This window comes from Corapipo altera, unplaced genomic scaffold (assembly GCF_003945725.1).
Source record: "Corapipo altera isolate COAL_440 unplaced genomic scaffold, ASM394572v1 56, whole genome shotgun sequence".
Classification (NCBI taxonomy): domain Eukaryota; kingdom Metazoa; phylum Chordata; class Aves; order Passeriformes; family Pipridae; genus Corapipo; species Corapipo altera.
This window is the reverse complement of record NW_020884896.1, coordinates 4,928,320-4,943,748: the sequence shown is the minus strand read 5'-3', so window position 1 is coordinate 4,943,748 and position 15,429 is coordinate 4,928,320. Positions and strand designations below refer to the sequence as shown.

Below are 15,429 nucleotides of genomic sequence, written 5' to 3'. Positions count from 1 at the left end.
AGCACCTTAAGCTGCTCAACATACGGAAGGGCACTGAAGTCCCAGCCTGAGCTGCATGGAGACCCTTGGAGCATTACCAAAACAGATATATTTATTCCTCTGGCACGTGGGTTATCACACACCACATGTGTGCACAGACCTATCCTTTCCACTCACATGTGGTGGGTCTGTCCATCACTGTCTCTGGCTGCAGCAGAGGGTGGACAAGCCATGAGCAGCACAGCTCCTTCCCTGCTGTGGGTGCCGGGAAGGTGCTGCAGTGAGAGGTGCTTTCTGCCGGCCTCCATGCTTCAGCCCTGGCACTCAGGGCAGCACTGGGCTCCGAGGGTCCATGGCATCAGTTGGATGGCTTGGCAGGTTAGCAGGGCACCAGTCAGATTGTCGGTCAGCACAGGAAGGGGATGCAGGGCACTCACCTGCCTGGGCTCCCCAGCAGGAACCTGTGGGGACAGAGATGGTGCCATCAGCTGTGTTCTGTACACAGGGGCACCCTCCCCCTCAGCAGCTCCTGCCACACACACTCACCATTCCCCCCGTGCTGCCACCGCTTCCTTCCGCACCAGTCTCTTTTTGTCATCCAAAGGCTTGGCCAGTGCCCGGATAACTTGGGCCTTATATGGGAGCAGCTGTAGGACAGAAGGGGATCTTAGTGAGAGAACTGGGTGCTGGCTGCCCCCCAGGAGGTTTGGGAACCCCTTGCCCCTCTACATGCAGGAGCAGGCAGCAGGGCGCTGCAGGAGCACTTACCACTGGTGTGGGCAGGCAGGTGAGCGCATGGGCACAGCGCAGGGCAGCGATGCGGACAGCCTGGAACAGACAGGGCTGAGGGCAGCACAAGGGGGTGGTGGAAAGTGGCATGGCAGGGAGGAAGGAGGGGGTGCACGCACCATGGTGGGGCTGGAGGTGAGGTTGAGGAACTTGGTGACCAGTGTGTCGACATGCAGGCTCATGATCTGGGGAGCTTCGAGCAGCAGCGGCTGGAGGCAGCTCAGTGTGGAGAGCTGAACCACACGGTCTGAGCAGGACAAGGCCTCAAGCAGGAGGGAAAGCAGCTGCAGAGAAGGAAAGATACAGGAGTCATGAATAACCCCAAACCATGCACTCCGCAGTGCCACAGCTCCCCCTGCCTGCTGCCAAGGCTGGCTCTTACCGTGGGCAACTCTGTCACCAGCACAGGTTTGGGGAGGTGGTTGAGCACATGGGACAGGCCCTTCAGGTAATTAGCCTTCACGTCTGTGGAAAGCAGAGATGGTCACAAGCAGCCAGGAGAAGGAGGGGATGCTGGCTCAGGTCCCCTGGGTAAGGGGTCAGGGGTGGTGAGGCCGGGCTAGGGGTGGCCTCTCACCAGGACCAGCCCTGTGGAAGCCCTGCACCAGCTTGGGGACGTTGTCAGTGAAGAAGCGCTGGCGGAACATGATGCGCACATCAGCGTGGCAGCCCTTGTGCAGCACGTCCGGGGACTCCGCCATGAGCAGGGAGAAGCCGTCGGCCACAGCTGGACCCAGCTCCATGTCACCCAGCAGGCCCAGCAGCTGTGAGGGAGAGAGCCCTGAGAAGGAGTGCCCTGCTGCTGGGGGTCCGCAGCCAGATGTGGGGGAGCAAGGCAGGTTTCTCAGACACTACCCAGCCCCACCACTGCCTACCTTGTCTGTCAGGCAGGAGCTCAGGGGGTGGTAGCGCAGCACCAGGGCTTTGGTCACCTGTGTAGGCACAACAGTCAATGCCAGGCTGGCCCCCCCTGCCCCTCTGGCTCACACATCCAGGGTAGGCCTTACCCAGAGCAGCAAGGTGAGTGCCTGCGTTCGGCAGGGTCCCTCCACAAGGCTGGGCTCCATCCTGTTCACTGCAAGCTGCAGGATCTCATCCAGCTGCTGCCCTGGGGACACAGAAGGGACAGGCTGAGCCATTCCCCCTGCCAGCAGTGGCCAGGGACCCACAGCATCTACCCCAGCTCACTTACCTGCGGGGTGCTTGTTCACCAGCCCTGCAAAGCACTTGGCAGCTGTGGTGGCTGTGAAAGGGCAGCTGCAAGAGCAGCTCAGTGCCAGCAGCTCCCGGAGCAACCATTCCTGCTGAGGAATTGCCACCTGGAAGAGACATGGATTGTTTTATGGCCGAGGGCTACAACTGCTCCCTCCTCCTGTCTGTGGACACAGGCTGGAGGGTGCTTGGGCAGGGCTCCTCTCCACCCTGCTCCCCACCAACATACATTGCGGGGCAAGGAGCAGACGAAGGCCATGAGGAGGGCGACCAGGCGTCTCTGTGCCTCCAAGCACTCCCCATCCTGTGAGGGAAGAACAGTGCCCATGTCAGAGTCCTTACTGCCAGCCTATGCCAACATCCTCATTCTCTGCCCATTCTGGTGCCCCAGCCCCAGTCACCAAACACACCCCAAAAGGCTGGAAGGAGCAAGGAAAACTGTTCTGGGGTAGGAAGGAGACCTCTCCATTCAGAAAGAGGGGGACCACATGAGACACGCTCTGGGCAGCCAGCCTAGGAGAAAAGAAATGTTGCAATGTGCTGCTCTGGGAGGGTTACCAGAGCTCCCGAGTACCTCCCAGGAGGCACAGATGGCAGCAGGGGGCACACGGCCTGCCCCCTCCCCATGATGGAGTGTCCAGCTTCCCACCCAAGCATCACTCACTCAGTGCTCAGGTGAGTGGTGGCAGCGCTGATGACAGGGACCATGGCCGCCAGCACCTCTTCCTCCAGCAGTGCCTTGCCCAGCAGCTGGTGGGTGCTCTCTGCAGGTAGTGGGAGGAAAGGAACTTGCTGGAGCCTGCTGTCCAGAGGGAGGAGGCAGGCACAACTCACTGAACCCACACTGGACTGGGGCAGGGCTCTGGGGCAGTGTGATGGAGCAGCAGGGCCCACAGTCACCCGTGGGTGCCGGAGGGCATCGGCAGTAGTGCTGACTGCAGAGTCAGGGACTCCAGAGAGCCTGGGAGCTGCCTGCCCTCCCCTCTCCCACTCCAGCCCTACACTTACCTTGCATGGCTGCCTGCACAGCCATGGCCAGGAGGCATGGCACCACCGTCTGGTGGAAGTACCAGCAGCCCTCTGCATCCTGCTGGCATTGCAGGGCCACACGGTGCAGGCTCTGGCACACAGAGACCACGTCCTGGGTGTTCCTGGCCTCGCTCCCTGCAGGGCACAGTCACCATCAGGGCACAGTCACCATCACATCAAACAGCCTCAGCACTCAGCCCCCTGATTGGCACCAGGAACCCAGGACAAGGCAGCCCTCCTGACTCCCACACCACCAGTGGGATTCACAGCCCAGCCCTGGGCTCCTTGCACGACTTCCAATCTGACTCTCCCAGCCATCACCAGTAACAGAGGTAGCTCCTGCCCAGACACACTCCATGGAGCTGCCTGCTGTGGCTCCTTTACCTTTCTGCACCTTCTGGAGATGTTGCAGCAGGACAGGGACAGTCTCCCTCACAATGCTGGTGTGGGTGGACACAGCTGCCAGGGCCTGCAGGCAGCGCTGCTGCAGGGAGCAGTGGCTGTGGGAGCTCTCCTCCTGCTCTGAAGAGGAAATACACCTCAGAGGGGGACTGGGGTGACCCCAGGCTGCCTCCCCCAAGGGCAGTCAGGGACCAGACCCTGCCAGGGTGGATGGGGTGAGGCAGCACAGCAGACTCAGCCTGTGCCAGGCTCAAGGTACTCTGCCTGCTCTGCAGCTGGGCAGCTCCTCCCCATGAGGGTGATCCAGGCCACATGGGCTGGCTGCCTGACAGCCACAGCCTTCCCTGTGCCAATACACTGGGAATACCCCAAGGAGAGCCACCAACCTACACCGTGTGGCACAGCCCCACTGCCTGGCAGGAAGTGAATGGGGAAAGGACAAGCTTCACTCCAAAACCAGACATTGCTGCCTTCTCAGCCCTACCTGACTGCAGCTCCTTTTCAAGCCTGGGTACCATGTGTCCAGAGAAAACATTTGGGTAGATGGGGGCCAAGGACCCAGCTGCCTCCATCGCTGCTTCACTGCCAGGATGGGAATAGAGTGGGAAAGATGACACGAGGAATGCAAACTTGGGCCTGCTTGTACACCAGCTGCACAGACCTGAAGGTGCCTCCAGAAACTCATTTCTCAGCAATTTGTCTTTTTCACCCTTCAGGCAGGCAGAGCAGAGCTCCCTGATTTGACAGGCCCAGACTTTCTAATCTCCAGCCCATGAATTGCCTGGTTTATCCCATATGGTCTTTTAGTTCAGAGAGTTCTGTGCCTTCCCCAGACTATAGCCTGTTTCTGCAGCAAAGCCAGGATTTGTTTCTCCTCCCAGAATGTGGGTGACTGCAGTGGTGCCAGCCCATCCCTCACCTGCTCTGGGAATCCTCCTCATGAAGAGCGAGACGGATGAGGTGATCCACAACCAGCTCCAGCTCAGAGGAAGACAAAAAGCCTGTAACAAGAGCCGTAGAGGAATACTGCCCTCAGCCAAAGGCAAAGATGCCAGTATTCTGGCCAGCATCCTTCCCCCTCATCCAGGCTAGCAGCATCACAGCAGCATAGAAATGCCAGAGACACAAAGTACCCAGCAAAGACAGGCAAGAGAGAGACCAAGTGTCCCTAGTGCTCATGGCTTAGGTAGAAAATGGTGCAACTACTACAGGCAGCTGACAAGGACATCCTATTTCCCAGAAGAGCGTGACACCTCCCTCTCCCTCCCCAAGGGAAACAAGGCACCAACCTTGAAGGGAGCCCAGGAGAGTCAGTGCCTTGATCCCAACCAGCTGCAGCTGCACACTGGGATCCATCAGCGCTGAGAACACCACAGAACAAACCGGGCCTTGGAGTGACAGCAGAGTGCTCTCATCTGGAGAGAGGGGCATGGCGTCACTGCACAGCCACCACCACGGCACCTGACAGACCCTTTCTGGGGCCCTGCAGTTGACACCCAACCATGCAAGGATCCTGGGAGATGGCAGGGGATTGTACATGCAGCCACCCTTATCAGTGAACTTTCCTTGTCTGTCAACATACAGGAAAGTGAGGTCAGAACCAGCAGTCCCCGGGACACAGGTGCCTCCAGAGGAACCAGCCACCCTCACCTTCTTCCACATGTCCCCACTTCTGCTGCAACTCGAGGAAGCCCAGCAGCATTTCCAGGATTGTCCTCCTCTGGCTGCTCTACAGGGACACAAAGGCATAACCCAGATCACCCTCACTGCTGGGACACAGCTGCACCTTGGCCCAGCGCTGAGAGGCCACAGGGTGCCCATGGGACGAGGGAAGGGCATCCACTTAGACACCCTGCTCCCACCAAGCGCTGCATAGCCAGTGGGTGCACTCAGCCCCACTGCCTGTCCTGGCAGAGCCCAGGTGCCCCTCACCTGCGTGTGCTTGGTGTACTGCTCCAGCAGCAGGGGCAGGACACTGCGGGTGACACGGTAGTAGGTGCGGAGGGAGGCACCCGCTGCTGCCTGCAAGAGTTTGGCACTGGGCCACACCAGCTTCATGTCGGGCTCGCACAGATGGTGCCTGCAATCTGAGATAGGCCGGGCGTCAGCTGCACCGGCGCAGAGCTCCTCTGCCTCGCGTGCGGGGACGCTGCTGATAGCTGGGCTGGGACGTGCTGCTGGGGCGCAGCTCTGCACTGCAGCACAGCCTTCCTATCTGAGCAGCTTCCCACAGCTGCAAGCACATAGCACAGCTTTGGACACCCAATCCCAGCAGAGAGGAAAGCAGCTCAATCCCCTTCTCCTCCCTTCCTGCAGCCAATTACCTTGGAGAAGATGAAAGTGGCTGTGAGGGCTAGAAAGAGAAGAAAGGCTTGAAAGAGAAGTGGAGGGCAGATCTCTAGCTAGGAGGATGCTTTCAGGCCTAGCTGCTCAGGACAGGGTAGGTCTCTCTGCTAGCTACCTTGCAGGATGCCGCTGAGGAAGGAATCCAACAGATCCTCGGCATCAGAGCTGAGCACGGAGCGGGAGAGGCAGGCAGAGAGGGCATGCAGTGCAGCCAGGCATTCCGTCTCAATCTTCTCACTTGCTGTCTGGAACACCTGCAGGAGAAGCCGTGGAATGACCTGAGTTCCATGCTGATCCCAGCCACAGGTTTCAGGCTCCAAACACAGGCTGAAGGGTTCAGGCTCTCGCCTCACTTCCCGCGTGATTTGAACACGTGATGTGTGTGTGGCACATCCAAGCCCCAGGGACACGCTGATAGGGCTGGTCTGTCCCCTCCACTTCTCAGCTGGGGCTGTTCAAGGTCACAGGTGCAGGTTGCTGGGAGATACGGGGCCCACCTGGTCTGGACACGAGCTCCTGCTCAACAGAAGCCCAGCTGTGGTACAGCCCTGCAGTACTCACCTCTCTGCGCAGGGATGACCAGAGGCTGGGGAGGAATTCTTGCAGCTCCTTCTGCCCGTAGATGGCACAGCAGGCAGTCTGCAAGAAGGAGCCAGGAGAAAACATCACAGAGAAGGCAGTATCAGGAGGACACAATGCAGGGACACTGCCCATCCTGGAAGGCTCAGGCTGAGCTGCACGAATCACTCAAGAGAGAGAAAACCAGGAAAGAGTGATGCAGGCCAAACCAGGACTCTGGAACTTGTGGGTCTGCAAGGCAGAGTCTCTGGCAGGCAGGGACAAGGGCTCAGAGCTGGCTGGCAGCTGCTGCTGCCACAGGGCAGCCGTAGGCTGAAGGGAGGAGGGGAACCCTCCTTACCAGAGTCTGCAGGGAGTCAAGCTTGGCACTTTGCAGTTCTGAGTCCAACTTCTCAATAAGCAGAGGGAGAAGAAACTGCAGAGAGAGGCACTTACACTCAGTCCACCCTTTGCACCACCTCATCCATGGCCCTGCAGGGCTGCAAGGTCAGCCTCTGCCAGGAGAGCAAAGGTGGAGGGGTAGCTGCAACAGGCAGATCCTTCCCAGGAGCACTCTCTCCATGCCCAGTCCTAGCAGAAGACAGAGTGCCCTACTGCAAGCTCCTGGTCCCAGTTACCCGCATCCCACAGTGCCACAGCAGCAGCTGCAGCACTACTAAAGGCAGCCTGTGCTCAGGGAACAAGGGTGCTCAAGAACCCCCTACCTCAGCAAATTGGGGTGTAGAGGTCAGTACAGCCCGGAGACTCAGAATCAGGTCTTCTCTCTGGATGCCATGAGGATCATTGGGGGGCTGGAAAGGAAGCAGAGAGCAGGTCACCCACCAGTCAGGAAACATCCCAACCCAGCCATCAGCCGAGGCTGCATTGCCTCATCTCTAGCAAGGCAGCAGCGGTGCCAGTCACTGCAGTCAGCTGTGCACCAGCCTGTCCAGCTGGGTACCACAGCTCAACACTGCCAAGACTCTTGCCCACCCTCTCCTCCCATTCCACAAAGGGGACACAACCCCCTGAGAAAACACCAGAAGGTATAGGCACAGGGCAGACTCACTCACTGGAGTAAAATCAACAGGGAAGTAGCAGGATGTAACTTCAAACAGCTCCTCCACAAAGGGACCTGCAGGGAGGAGAAGAGGGAGTGAGCAGAGATGCTGGGCAAAAAAGGCCCAGTCCAGCAGCTGTGTCTAGCACCCGTGACAGGCTGGCTCTGCAGCTCTTAAAGCATGTCAGGGACCACCCCACTCCTGGCCAGTACCAAGAGCCATCCCTCTAACAGCTCAAAGAAAAGGGACACGTCTCCAGTCAGCTCAGCAGCAGGCTCAGGCTCACCCAGGGCATAGTCCTTGGTAATGAGATCACGCACGATCTGGAAGGCCACCAGCAGATTGCGGGGATCCTTCTCTCCATCCATGACCTGGATGAAGCCAAAGGTGAAGTCGGCACCCAGGCCCTTCAGCTCTGCAGAAAGAAGGAGCATGAGCAGGTGCAAGACACCAGACCATACCAACATGGCATTAAATCAGCCCAGTTTCCCCAGCCCCACAGTCCTTTTCCAGCTCTCCTAGCCACAGAGCCCTTGGAGAAGGCAAAAGTGAGCCATTTTCCCAGTCTCAACAAACCCCAGAGTGGTTCTGGCATCTGCCCCCTCACCTTCCTCCCTGGTGCTCATGAAGTTGGTGATGATGCTGTAGACTGTGTGTCGGTCCAGCTGCAGCAAGGACTGAAGGGAGGAGCAGAGCAATCAAAACCAGCCTTTACACATGGCAGCACCACTGCCCACAGGCAGCACATGCCCCTGAGGAGAAGGCAGGACCCCCAGAAGCTCAGCTGCTGCTTCCTGGCATGCAGATCCCATTTATCACACGTAAAGTGTGCACAAGCCTATGCAATGGCACCTGAACATGACTGTGTCCATCACTGCATGAATGCACCATCAGTCACATCAGGGCCATGCATTACATCCGAGGCACTGCCAGCATAAACAATCCTAAATTGGAGGAGAATTGGGCTGGGGGCACTTAAATATAGCCTGGAGAATGGAGCCAAAGGGCGTAATTCCCCCAGGGCTGAGAGAAGAGAGGGCAAGGGCCAACTAGGATCCTCAGCTGCTGTCTGCCTCTCGCTCTACAGTGACCCAGTGCTGTCTCTGAGCTCTGCAGAAGCACTGGGTCACTGAATGTGGCCTGTCCTCAGGGCAGGCAGGCCATTCCCAGACACACAGGGAACAGGGATCAAGGAAGATGAGAAATCACATTGCTCACCTGCACATGTACCTCCTGGAAAATAGCTTTGAGCACAGACACCGCTAGCCCTGGGGACAGCACCTCACACATGCTCTGGGAACAGGAGAAAAAAAGCAAGAATAGAAGACCATTATGGCAGCCACATAACAGAGCTCCTGCCTCCACACAGCAGCTGCCTGCAGGATTCTCTCCCATAATAGGGAGAGCTCACCACCCCCTCCTCAGACAGGACAGGACAGGACAAGATGCCCATCATCTGTGCTGTTCCCCAGGGTAGCCAGGGAATCCTTGCCCCAGTACCAGAACAAGGCAGGAAATCAAGGTAGTCTCCTCTCCCTGGCTCCTCTGCAAAGGGCACAGCAAGAGCACAAAGGAGACAGGGCAGTGCTGCTAGATGGACTGACAGAGATGAACCCTGCTTGACATGCTGCTCCAACCTGTACCCAGGTGTTGCACCTCCCAACACCATTCTGGAGTGCATCCCTGCACTGCGGGCTGGGGAGCGCGAGCTCACCAGGGCTCGGAGTCCCTGGAGCACTGATGGGATCACCAGGTGATGGTCCTGCAGCCGGCTCTCATAGAATAGGACGAGATGCAGCACTGTCAGAAAGAGACACCAATGTGTGTTAGCCACAGGAAATGCAGCTGCTGTGTGCTGCCCCCAGCTCAACTATAAGCTGACGAATTAAGAGCGAGCACATCTTGCACTGCTAAATGGGAAGAACTGCCACTGTTGGGTGCACCCACCTGGCTCCAACAACCGCGCCCTCCCCCCGTGAGCAGCCCACGCATGACCACAGCAGGGCAGCAGCAGCCTCTGGCTGCTGCAAAGATGCTGGAGCTGCCTGAGAGGCATTTGCCTTGGCCTGTCCAGACATGTGCGGCAACAGAGCAGCAGACGTCTGCTCAGCAGAGGCTGGAGGATATGGTCGGGTGGGGCTCAGGATTGGAGCAGGAGCTCCGGCTTCCCAGCTTCCTCGCACTTGGCTCCACAACACGTTCCCAGCCCCTGAGTCACGGCCACGGGCACCTTCACACCCCGGCCCTGGGGAGTGGTAGCAGGAAGCGAACTGGAAGAGCCGGCTAGCAGCATCCTGTGCCCACAGCTGCTGCAGAAACTCACTCCTCCAGGAGGCAGCCTGACGCAGTTCTTGAGAAATGAACTGCATGAGGAGGGACATGAGGCCCTAACCCAGCTCACTCCCCTTGCTCAGCTGCCTGACTCTGCCAGGCAGCCCCACTAAACCTCCCCTCTTCTGGCTGCCCCTCCAGAGCACCCCAGTTCCCACCACAGTCATCACATCCGACTTCAGCTACTCCAGTAGATAAGTCTCTACGCACAGCTGCTCTTAGCCCTGCCTGGCTCACGTCTGAGCCTTACAGAGAGCCAAATGCTAAGGACCAAGCACCTTTTACTTCCATACTTCCCTTCCTCCACCGTACTTACTAGCTGGGCCCCACTGTCTTGCCAGCCTGCTGGCAGAGGTTCAGCTTCCCATCTGCAAGGCTCCCAGATCCAAGCTAAAGTCTGTCAGCATTTACTGGCCTTCCCTACTGCCAGCCAGTTGCTATGGGGCATTTAACAGAGACAGAGTTTCTCCTTGCCTCCATGAACAGGGCATCTTCCTCTCCCCACTCCATTCCCCCACTCCACTCTCATCGTTACACTGATCTCCCCTTCTCCCCAGACCCCCGAGTTAACTGAGGTTCCCCCTGAGTTAATATGTGCAGGCTGCAGGGCTGCAGCATGACTTGCTGTGTGAAAGGCTGTTTTCCTGCACTGAATCACCACCCAAGGATTTTTGACACAAAGGTGTGTCCCCAAGGTGTCCCACGTGGCGCTGAGCACACCTGGGTATGCAACACTGTCACAATGTCAGGGGCACCCCCTGTAGCCTGGGGCTTTGGCGCGTTCAGAAAGTGACCGAATTGCGTGGTGAGGTTGGCAAAAAGGCTGCAGCATGAAGCCTCATGCCCTCCTTGAACTTTGATTCTTGACAGATGCGTACAAAGTGTCATGGTGCTAAATCAATCCCTTTGCGAATTGCAGGGCAGAAACTTTAGTAGCACAGGCTTTGCCCCCAGCCAGCCACTCGAGGGCCCAGAGCAGCCCTTACCTTCCTTCTCCTGGAGCGTGGAGTAACACTGGAGCAGGACTTGTGATAACAGCTGGATGCCTCGCCCTCGTGTCCGAGGATCTGTGTTCTCCAGGCAGAACCTACACCAAGCAGGGAGAAGGCCCAAGGGGCCTATTGTAAGCAGGGACACCCAAGCAGGAAGTACATCCTGAGCAGACACATTACAAAAACAAAGAGGTGCCACTCTCTGGGCAGGGTGGCCCAATCCTGCCTGACTTTCCAGCAGGGTTGGAGCAGACTCCTTTGTCCCTGATGGTGCTGCATGCACCTGGCCCCAGAGCCACGCAGAAGGAATCCAGGTCCCCAAGGAGGACCAAAGAAATTGCCCTTGCATGATGCTCCGAAGATCACAGGGGTCAAAAAAGATAAAACCTCTTACAAGCTGGACAAACCCACACCCCCCACCTTGGGAGAAAAAAGGCCAGGCCATGACAGCTTGGAAACATAAGCAAAAGCTGAGTGCCAGGCAACTCATGACACAGTGCTGTGCAGCTGTGTGCTCAGGCAGCTGCTGCTGGGGACAGCCCCAGCTGAGAAGCGCCCTGCAGCTCGCTGCCTGCCACAACACCTCCCCTCGGTACTGGGAGAGCATCAAGAGCTGCTCCAGCTCCTCTCTTTCTCAAACAGCTCCCATGTCTAGGGAGGGTAAAACACCACTCAGGCCCTCTGCTGTGAGCAGACAACATCCTGCACACTGTGCTGTGTCTACCAGTGCTGAAGCTCGTCCTGGACGAGCACACCTTTCCTTCTAACTGTGCCTCCTCCTGGGAATGTCCCCTGCAAGGCCCTTACCTGATGTATAACATGCATAAAGCTTTTCTTACCCCAGGGCTTCCACAAGCTGCAGCACTGTCCACTTTCCATCTTTCACCCCTGGAAAAAGGAGGTAAAGTGAGTGAACCAAAGAGACTCCCAGACTATCAGGCAGGCGTGGTGCTGGAGATGGATGCTGGGAAGCATCCTGGCACCATGGTGGGAAAGGCTATTTGGTGCTGGTTCTACACTAAGCACTGAATGAGCCATGTGCACTTAGTTGGTGAAGCTGCCTCCAGCCCTGCCTGCAAACACGTCTGAGACCGAGAGCTCCCTCGACTGGATCAGAGCTGAGAGCAGACAGCCAAGGGAGAACCTGCCTGCATTTTGCCTCTACCCTCTCCCCACAGCCTGGCTGTATCCATTACCAATGTGTGGCTTCTTAGAGAAGCCTCACTGTGCTCCACTTTGCTGAGACACTAAAAAACACTTGTCCAATGTGAGCAAGCTGGGAGGAGACAGAGGGCAGCTCCCCAGGTGCTTCCTGAGGGAGAACTGGCTGAGCAAACAGCCCAGACAATAGTGATCACCCAGCTTCCCACTTTGGCTCCATCACCTCCACACTGTGCTGAACAACACCTGCACAAACTCCTTCCAAGATGGTGGGCAGGGAGAAAGGCAGCTTTGTGGTCGGAGGAAGACAACATGCTGGGACTCCTGAAGTCTGTTTCCAGCTCTGACTCAGACACCTCATCAGGTTGCCTCATTCACCTCCTGCCTCCATATGCTTGCAACTCAACTGGGGGAAGAGTCACTCCTCAGGAGGCTTTGGTAAGGACCTGCTGCATCCTACAAGAACCTTTGCAGAAGGGCAGGTTGTCCATTCCTACCCCCCACTGCCAATGCAGTTCCTTCCCAGAAGGAAAGCTCTGTGTGTGGTCTCTGGTCAGATGTGGGGTGGGAGACAAGGGATTGCCTTACCTTCAGACCCCCTAACCTGCAGCTCAGGTGGCAAGGGACATTGCTGGGAAACAAGGAGCACCCCTCACTCTCTATGCGGGTAAAACAGCACTCTGCCCCCGCAAAAAACAACCACCTTCCAGACACCAAGACTCACCATCTTTTCCCAGGATCACTTCTGGGTACTCCAGAGGGCCCTGCTTATCCCTCCACCCTGTTGAATCTACACGACTGACAGGGCACAGCCTCTCAGAAGCCCAAAGGTTTCATTCTAGGCTTTCCCAGGCCTTGTCCCAGCTAGTGTCTCCCACTCTTGCAAGCATTTATTGTCTCTTCCTAAGCAGTTAATTCCAGTATTAAGTCACACTGTTCATCAGAGAGCTGTCTCTGAGGATGGGATGACAGTGTTTTCTGACAGCAGGCAGCCCAGACTCCAGAGATAGAGCTTCCAATCCCACTTGACGCAGGAGGGAGAGGCAGCCTGGACTGAGGGACAGAAGAGATAAAGGGAGCCGTGCAGAAGAAGAGCCCAGCAGGTTTCAAGAGTCGACAGGCCCAGACTGAACAGGGGGTGCCTTGACTGACAGCCATAAGGTGCTGGCAAAGATTCTTGCAGAATAACAACAGCAAAACAGCAAGTGGATGCTGTGCACCAGCCAAAGCAGAGTGGGCCACTGGGAGAGCTTGGATGGCCCCTCCACACCCAACATCCCACTCTGAAAGTTCATGCAGAGCCCTCAAGTCTCTAAACAACTATGGAGAAGGTCTGAGATAAACGCTGTCTCTGCAGCCAAATGCTCTGCCTCTCTGTGTCTGCAGAGACCAAAAGCAGCTTCTACACAAAGCTGCTGGTTCCCTACACAACAGGAAAGAGTTGCAGTGTGATGATCAAATCACAGCCGGGTACTGATGCTCCCTGTGAGCAGCAGCAGCGAGGTCAGCAGCCCCTTGGCTCAGCTCAGGGAGGGAGTTCACTCTGTCCTCAGGGACCTGGCTGTGACCACCTTCACCTCACGTGGCGTGGCCACCCGGCCCTGGCAGGACCTGCAAGCACGGGCTCTGCTCCCAAGCAGTGCCGGGCTGTGAGCACAAGCACAGCTGACTGGACCTGCCTCATCAGCACGGCAGGCACACGGTGAGCCCGAGAAACTGCTGCCTCCACATCTGGCAGCAGCATGTACGTCCCCAAGGTTAATGACGCACCTTGAATCCCAGCTCTCCCTGTACCAGGAGGGGTTGCCTTCCTGCTCTGGGATTCCTGTAGTCCCAGAGGCAAAACAGAAGCGTGTCAATCACCCTGTGCTGGACTGCTACTCTGAACCAACCTGTTCCCTTTCCTAACAGGTCTGTCCCCCCTTTCACACAGTGTCCTCCTAGGTATTAATCACTTCTGCAGGCCTTCCATTCTTGTCTTCCCCACACCCTCAAAACACGAGCACAGCATTCATAGGGAACGTGTGATGAATTCTGTAACAGTAGTATCCTTCTCTCCCCATCTTTTAATAAAGACAAGTTCAGTCTCCTCCTGCTACCCACTGACCTGTGCAGCCCAAGCTGCCTGTGACAGCACCAAAGCCTTTCTGCCACTTGCCAATTTATGCTCCTTTTAGTCTTCAGCAACACACAGGGAAGCTGAATGTGTTTCTTCCAACAATTACACAACAGCCATGAGGTTAGGAAAAAACCTTCCCTTTTGCTCAAGGATATGTGGTGCAATTTAATCCTTTCTGATGTGTGGTTCTGCGTGAAGTCAGAAGGGCTGAAGGACACTTCCCAGCCCCCCCCTCCCCGTTTGTCCAGGTGGGTTTGTCACAAGTGTCACAGTCTGAGGAGAGCTGAGAGGGGAGGACAGGCAATTCCCTTTGTATGTCTTCCAAGAGACAAAGCTTTCTCTGGGCATTTATGTAACACAACCACAGATGACAACAGCAGTTGTAAGGTTATCCTTCCCTGCATCCATCCTAAATATGCCACAGACCTTGTGCAACTCTTCTGCAATTTCTTAAATGTCACACAGTTCATAGCAGGTGAATTTCTCCAAATTTCCTCAGCATTTTCTTCACTTCATGTCACACAGGCCACTGGGTCACCTTCCCGTTTTGCCAGCTCATCTCATCATCAAGATACCATGGATCAGTTCACAATCTGTGAGCTTTGGGGAAAGGTCTATAAGCTACTCCTCTGTATAATGCAATCTACATAGTCTTTCTCTGCTCTCTCAGCTCCTTCCTGAAACATGCTGAAGCCACTGCCTAGAAACACAAACATGCTGCCTTATGCTTAGAAAGCCAAGGTCCTGAAGCTGCAACTTCCCTAATGTAACAAAGTCACCAAATTGCTGCTCCAAGCAGAAAGACAAATTATCCAAAAGCCTCAAGCCCTGCTAGGAAAGGAGGAGAAACCGCAGTGAGGGCACTCAGAGCCTGGGCCCCAGAAGCAGGGGCCAGTACAGCAGTCACCTCCCACAGCACCTCAGCCAGGCCAGGAGCTCCCTCCCCACTGGTGTATTCAATGCCACCCACTTCTCCCTCACCCCTGGAGCCCCCCGCTGCTGTCCCACTCCTGCCCCATATGTCCCTCCCAACGCCCAGCTCGCAGTTGCAGCACAGCCTAGTCCCTTGTGCCCTGCCCCGCACGGCAGCCCAACCCACGGCCACGCTCTGACCCGCTCCTCCACACCCCACCCCACCCCACCCCACCCTGCCCTGCCCAGCCCAGCCCCACGATCCCCTTCAGAGCCCTCCCCACACCTCCACATGACCCGCCTGGCCGCACCCACGCCCGCCCCAGGCCCAGCCCGGCCCCGCCGCCGTGCTCAAGCCCAAGCCCCGCCCTGTGGCCGCACCCCGCCCGCTACCTGCCGCCACCTCCGCGGCGCAGCCGTCCTGCTGCCCGGCCACGAAATCCCGGACGGAGGCGGCGAGCGGCTCCATCCCCGCCCCGGCCCCGGCCGCCGCCATGACACCCGCGCGCAGGGCCGCGGCCCGGTGCACCTCCCCCCC

At 57.2% G+C, this 15,429-nt stretch overlaps 1 protein-coding gene across 1 annotated transcript; it reads right to left on the bottom strand.

The window, feature by feature from the left end:
• Nucleotides 1–214: 214 nt before the first annotated feature.
• MMS19 (MMS19 homolog, cytosolic iron-sulfur assembly component) lies at nt 215–15,413 on the bottom strand. The gene is made up of 31 exons (XM_027648171.1): nt 15,285–15,413; nt 11,539–11,587; nt 10,694–10,794; nt 9,091–9,176; nt 8,595–8,669; nt 7,984–8,053; nt 7,663–7,791; nt 7,389–7,450; nt 7,041–7,127; nt 6,677–6,751; nt 6,319–6,396; nt 5,873–6,011; nt 5,344–5,498; nt 5,062–5,140; nt 4,701–4,826; nt 4,331–4,412; nt 3,896–3,993; nt 3,394–3,531; nt 2,989–3,144; nt 2,645–2,744; nt 2,391–2,493; nt 2,210–2,284; nt 1,961–2,087; nt 1,776–1,876; nt 1,644–1,700; nt 1,346–1,532; nt 1,151–1,233; nt 888–1,052; nt 748–807; nt 526–626; nt 215–440 (listed from the first exon to the last, which is right to left on the bottom strand). Exons 1-31 carry the CDS (start codon nt 15,385–15,387, stop codon nt 413–415), a joined length of 3,075 nt encoding a protein of 1,024 aa, XP_027503972.1. The 5' UTR covers nt 15,388–15,413; the 3' UTR covers nt 215–412.
• Between the last annotated feature and the right edge of the window lie 16 nt (nt 15,414–15,429).

Coding starts and splice junctions, on each gene's coding strand:
- MMS19 (XM_027648171.1), bottom strand. CDS start 15,387: ATGGCGGCGGCCGGGGCCGGGGCGGGGATGGAGCCGCTCGCCGCCTCC. Junction 1,701..1,775: donor CACTCACCTTGCTGCTCTGG/GTAAGGCCTACC, acceptor GTGCCTACACAG/GTGACCAAAGCCCTGGTGCT. Junction 1,533..1,643: donor GCTCCTGCCTGACAGACAAG/GTAGGCAGTGGT, acceptor TCTCCCTCACAG/CTGCTGGGCCTGCTGGGTGA.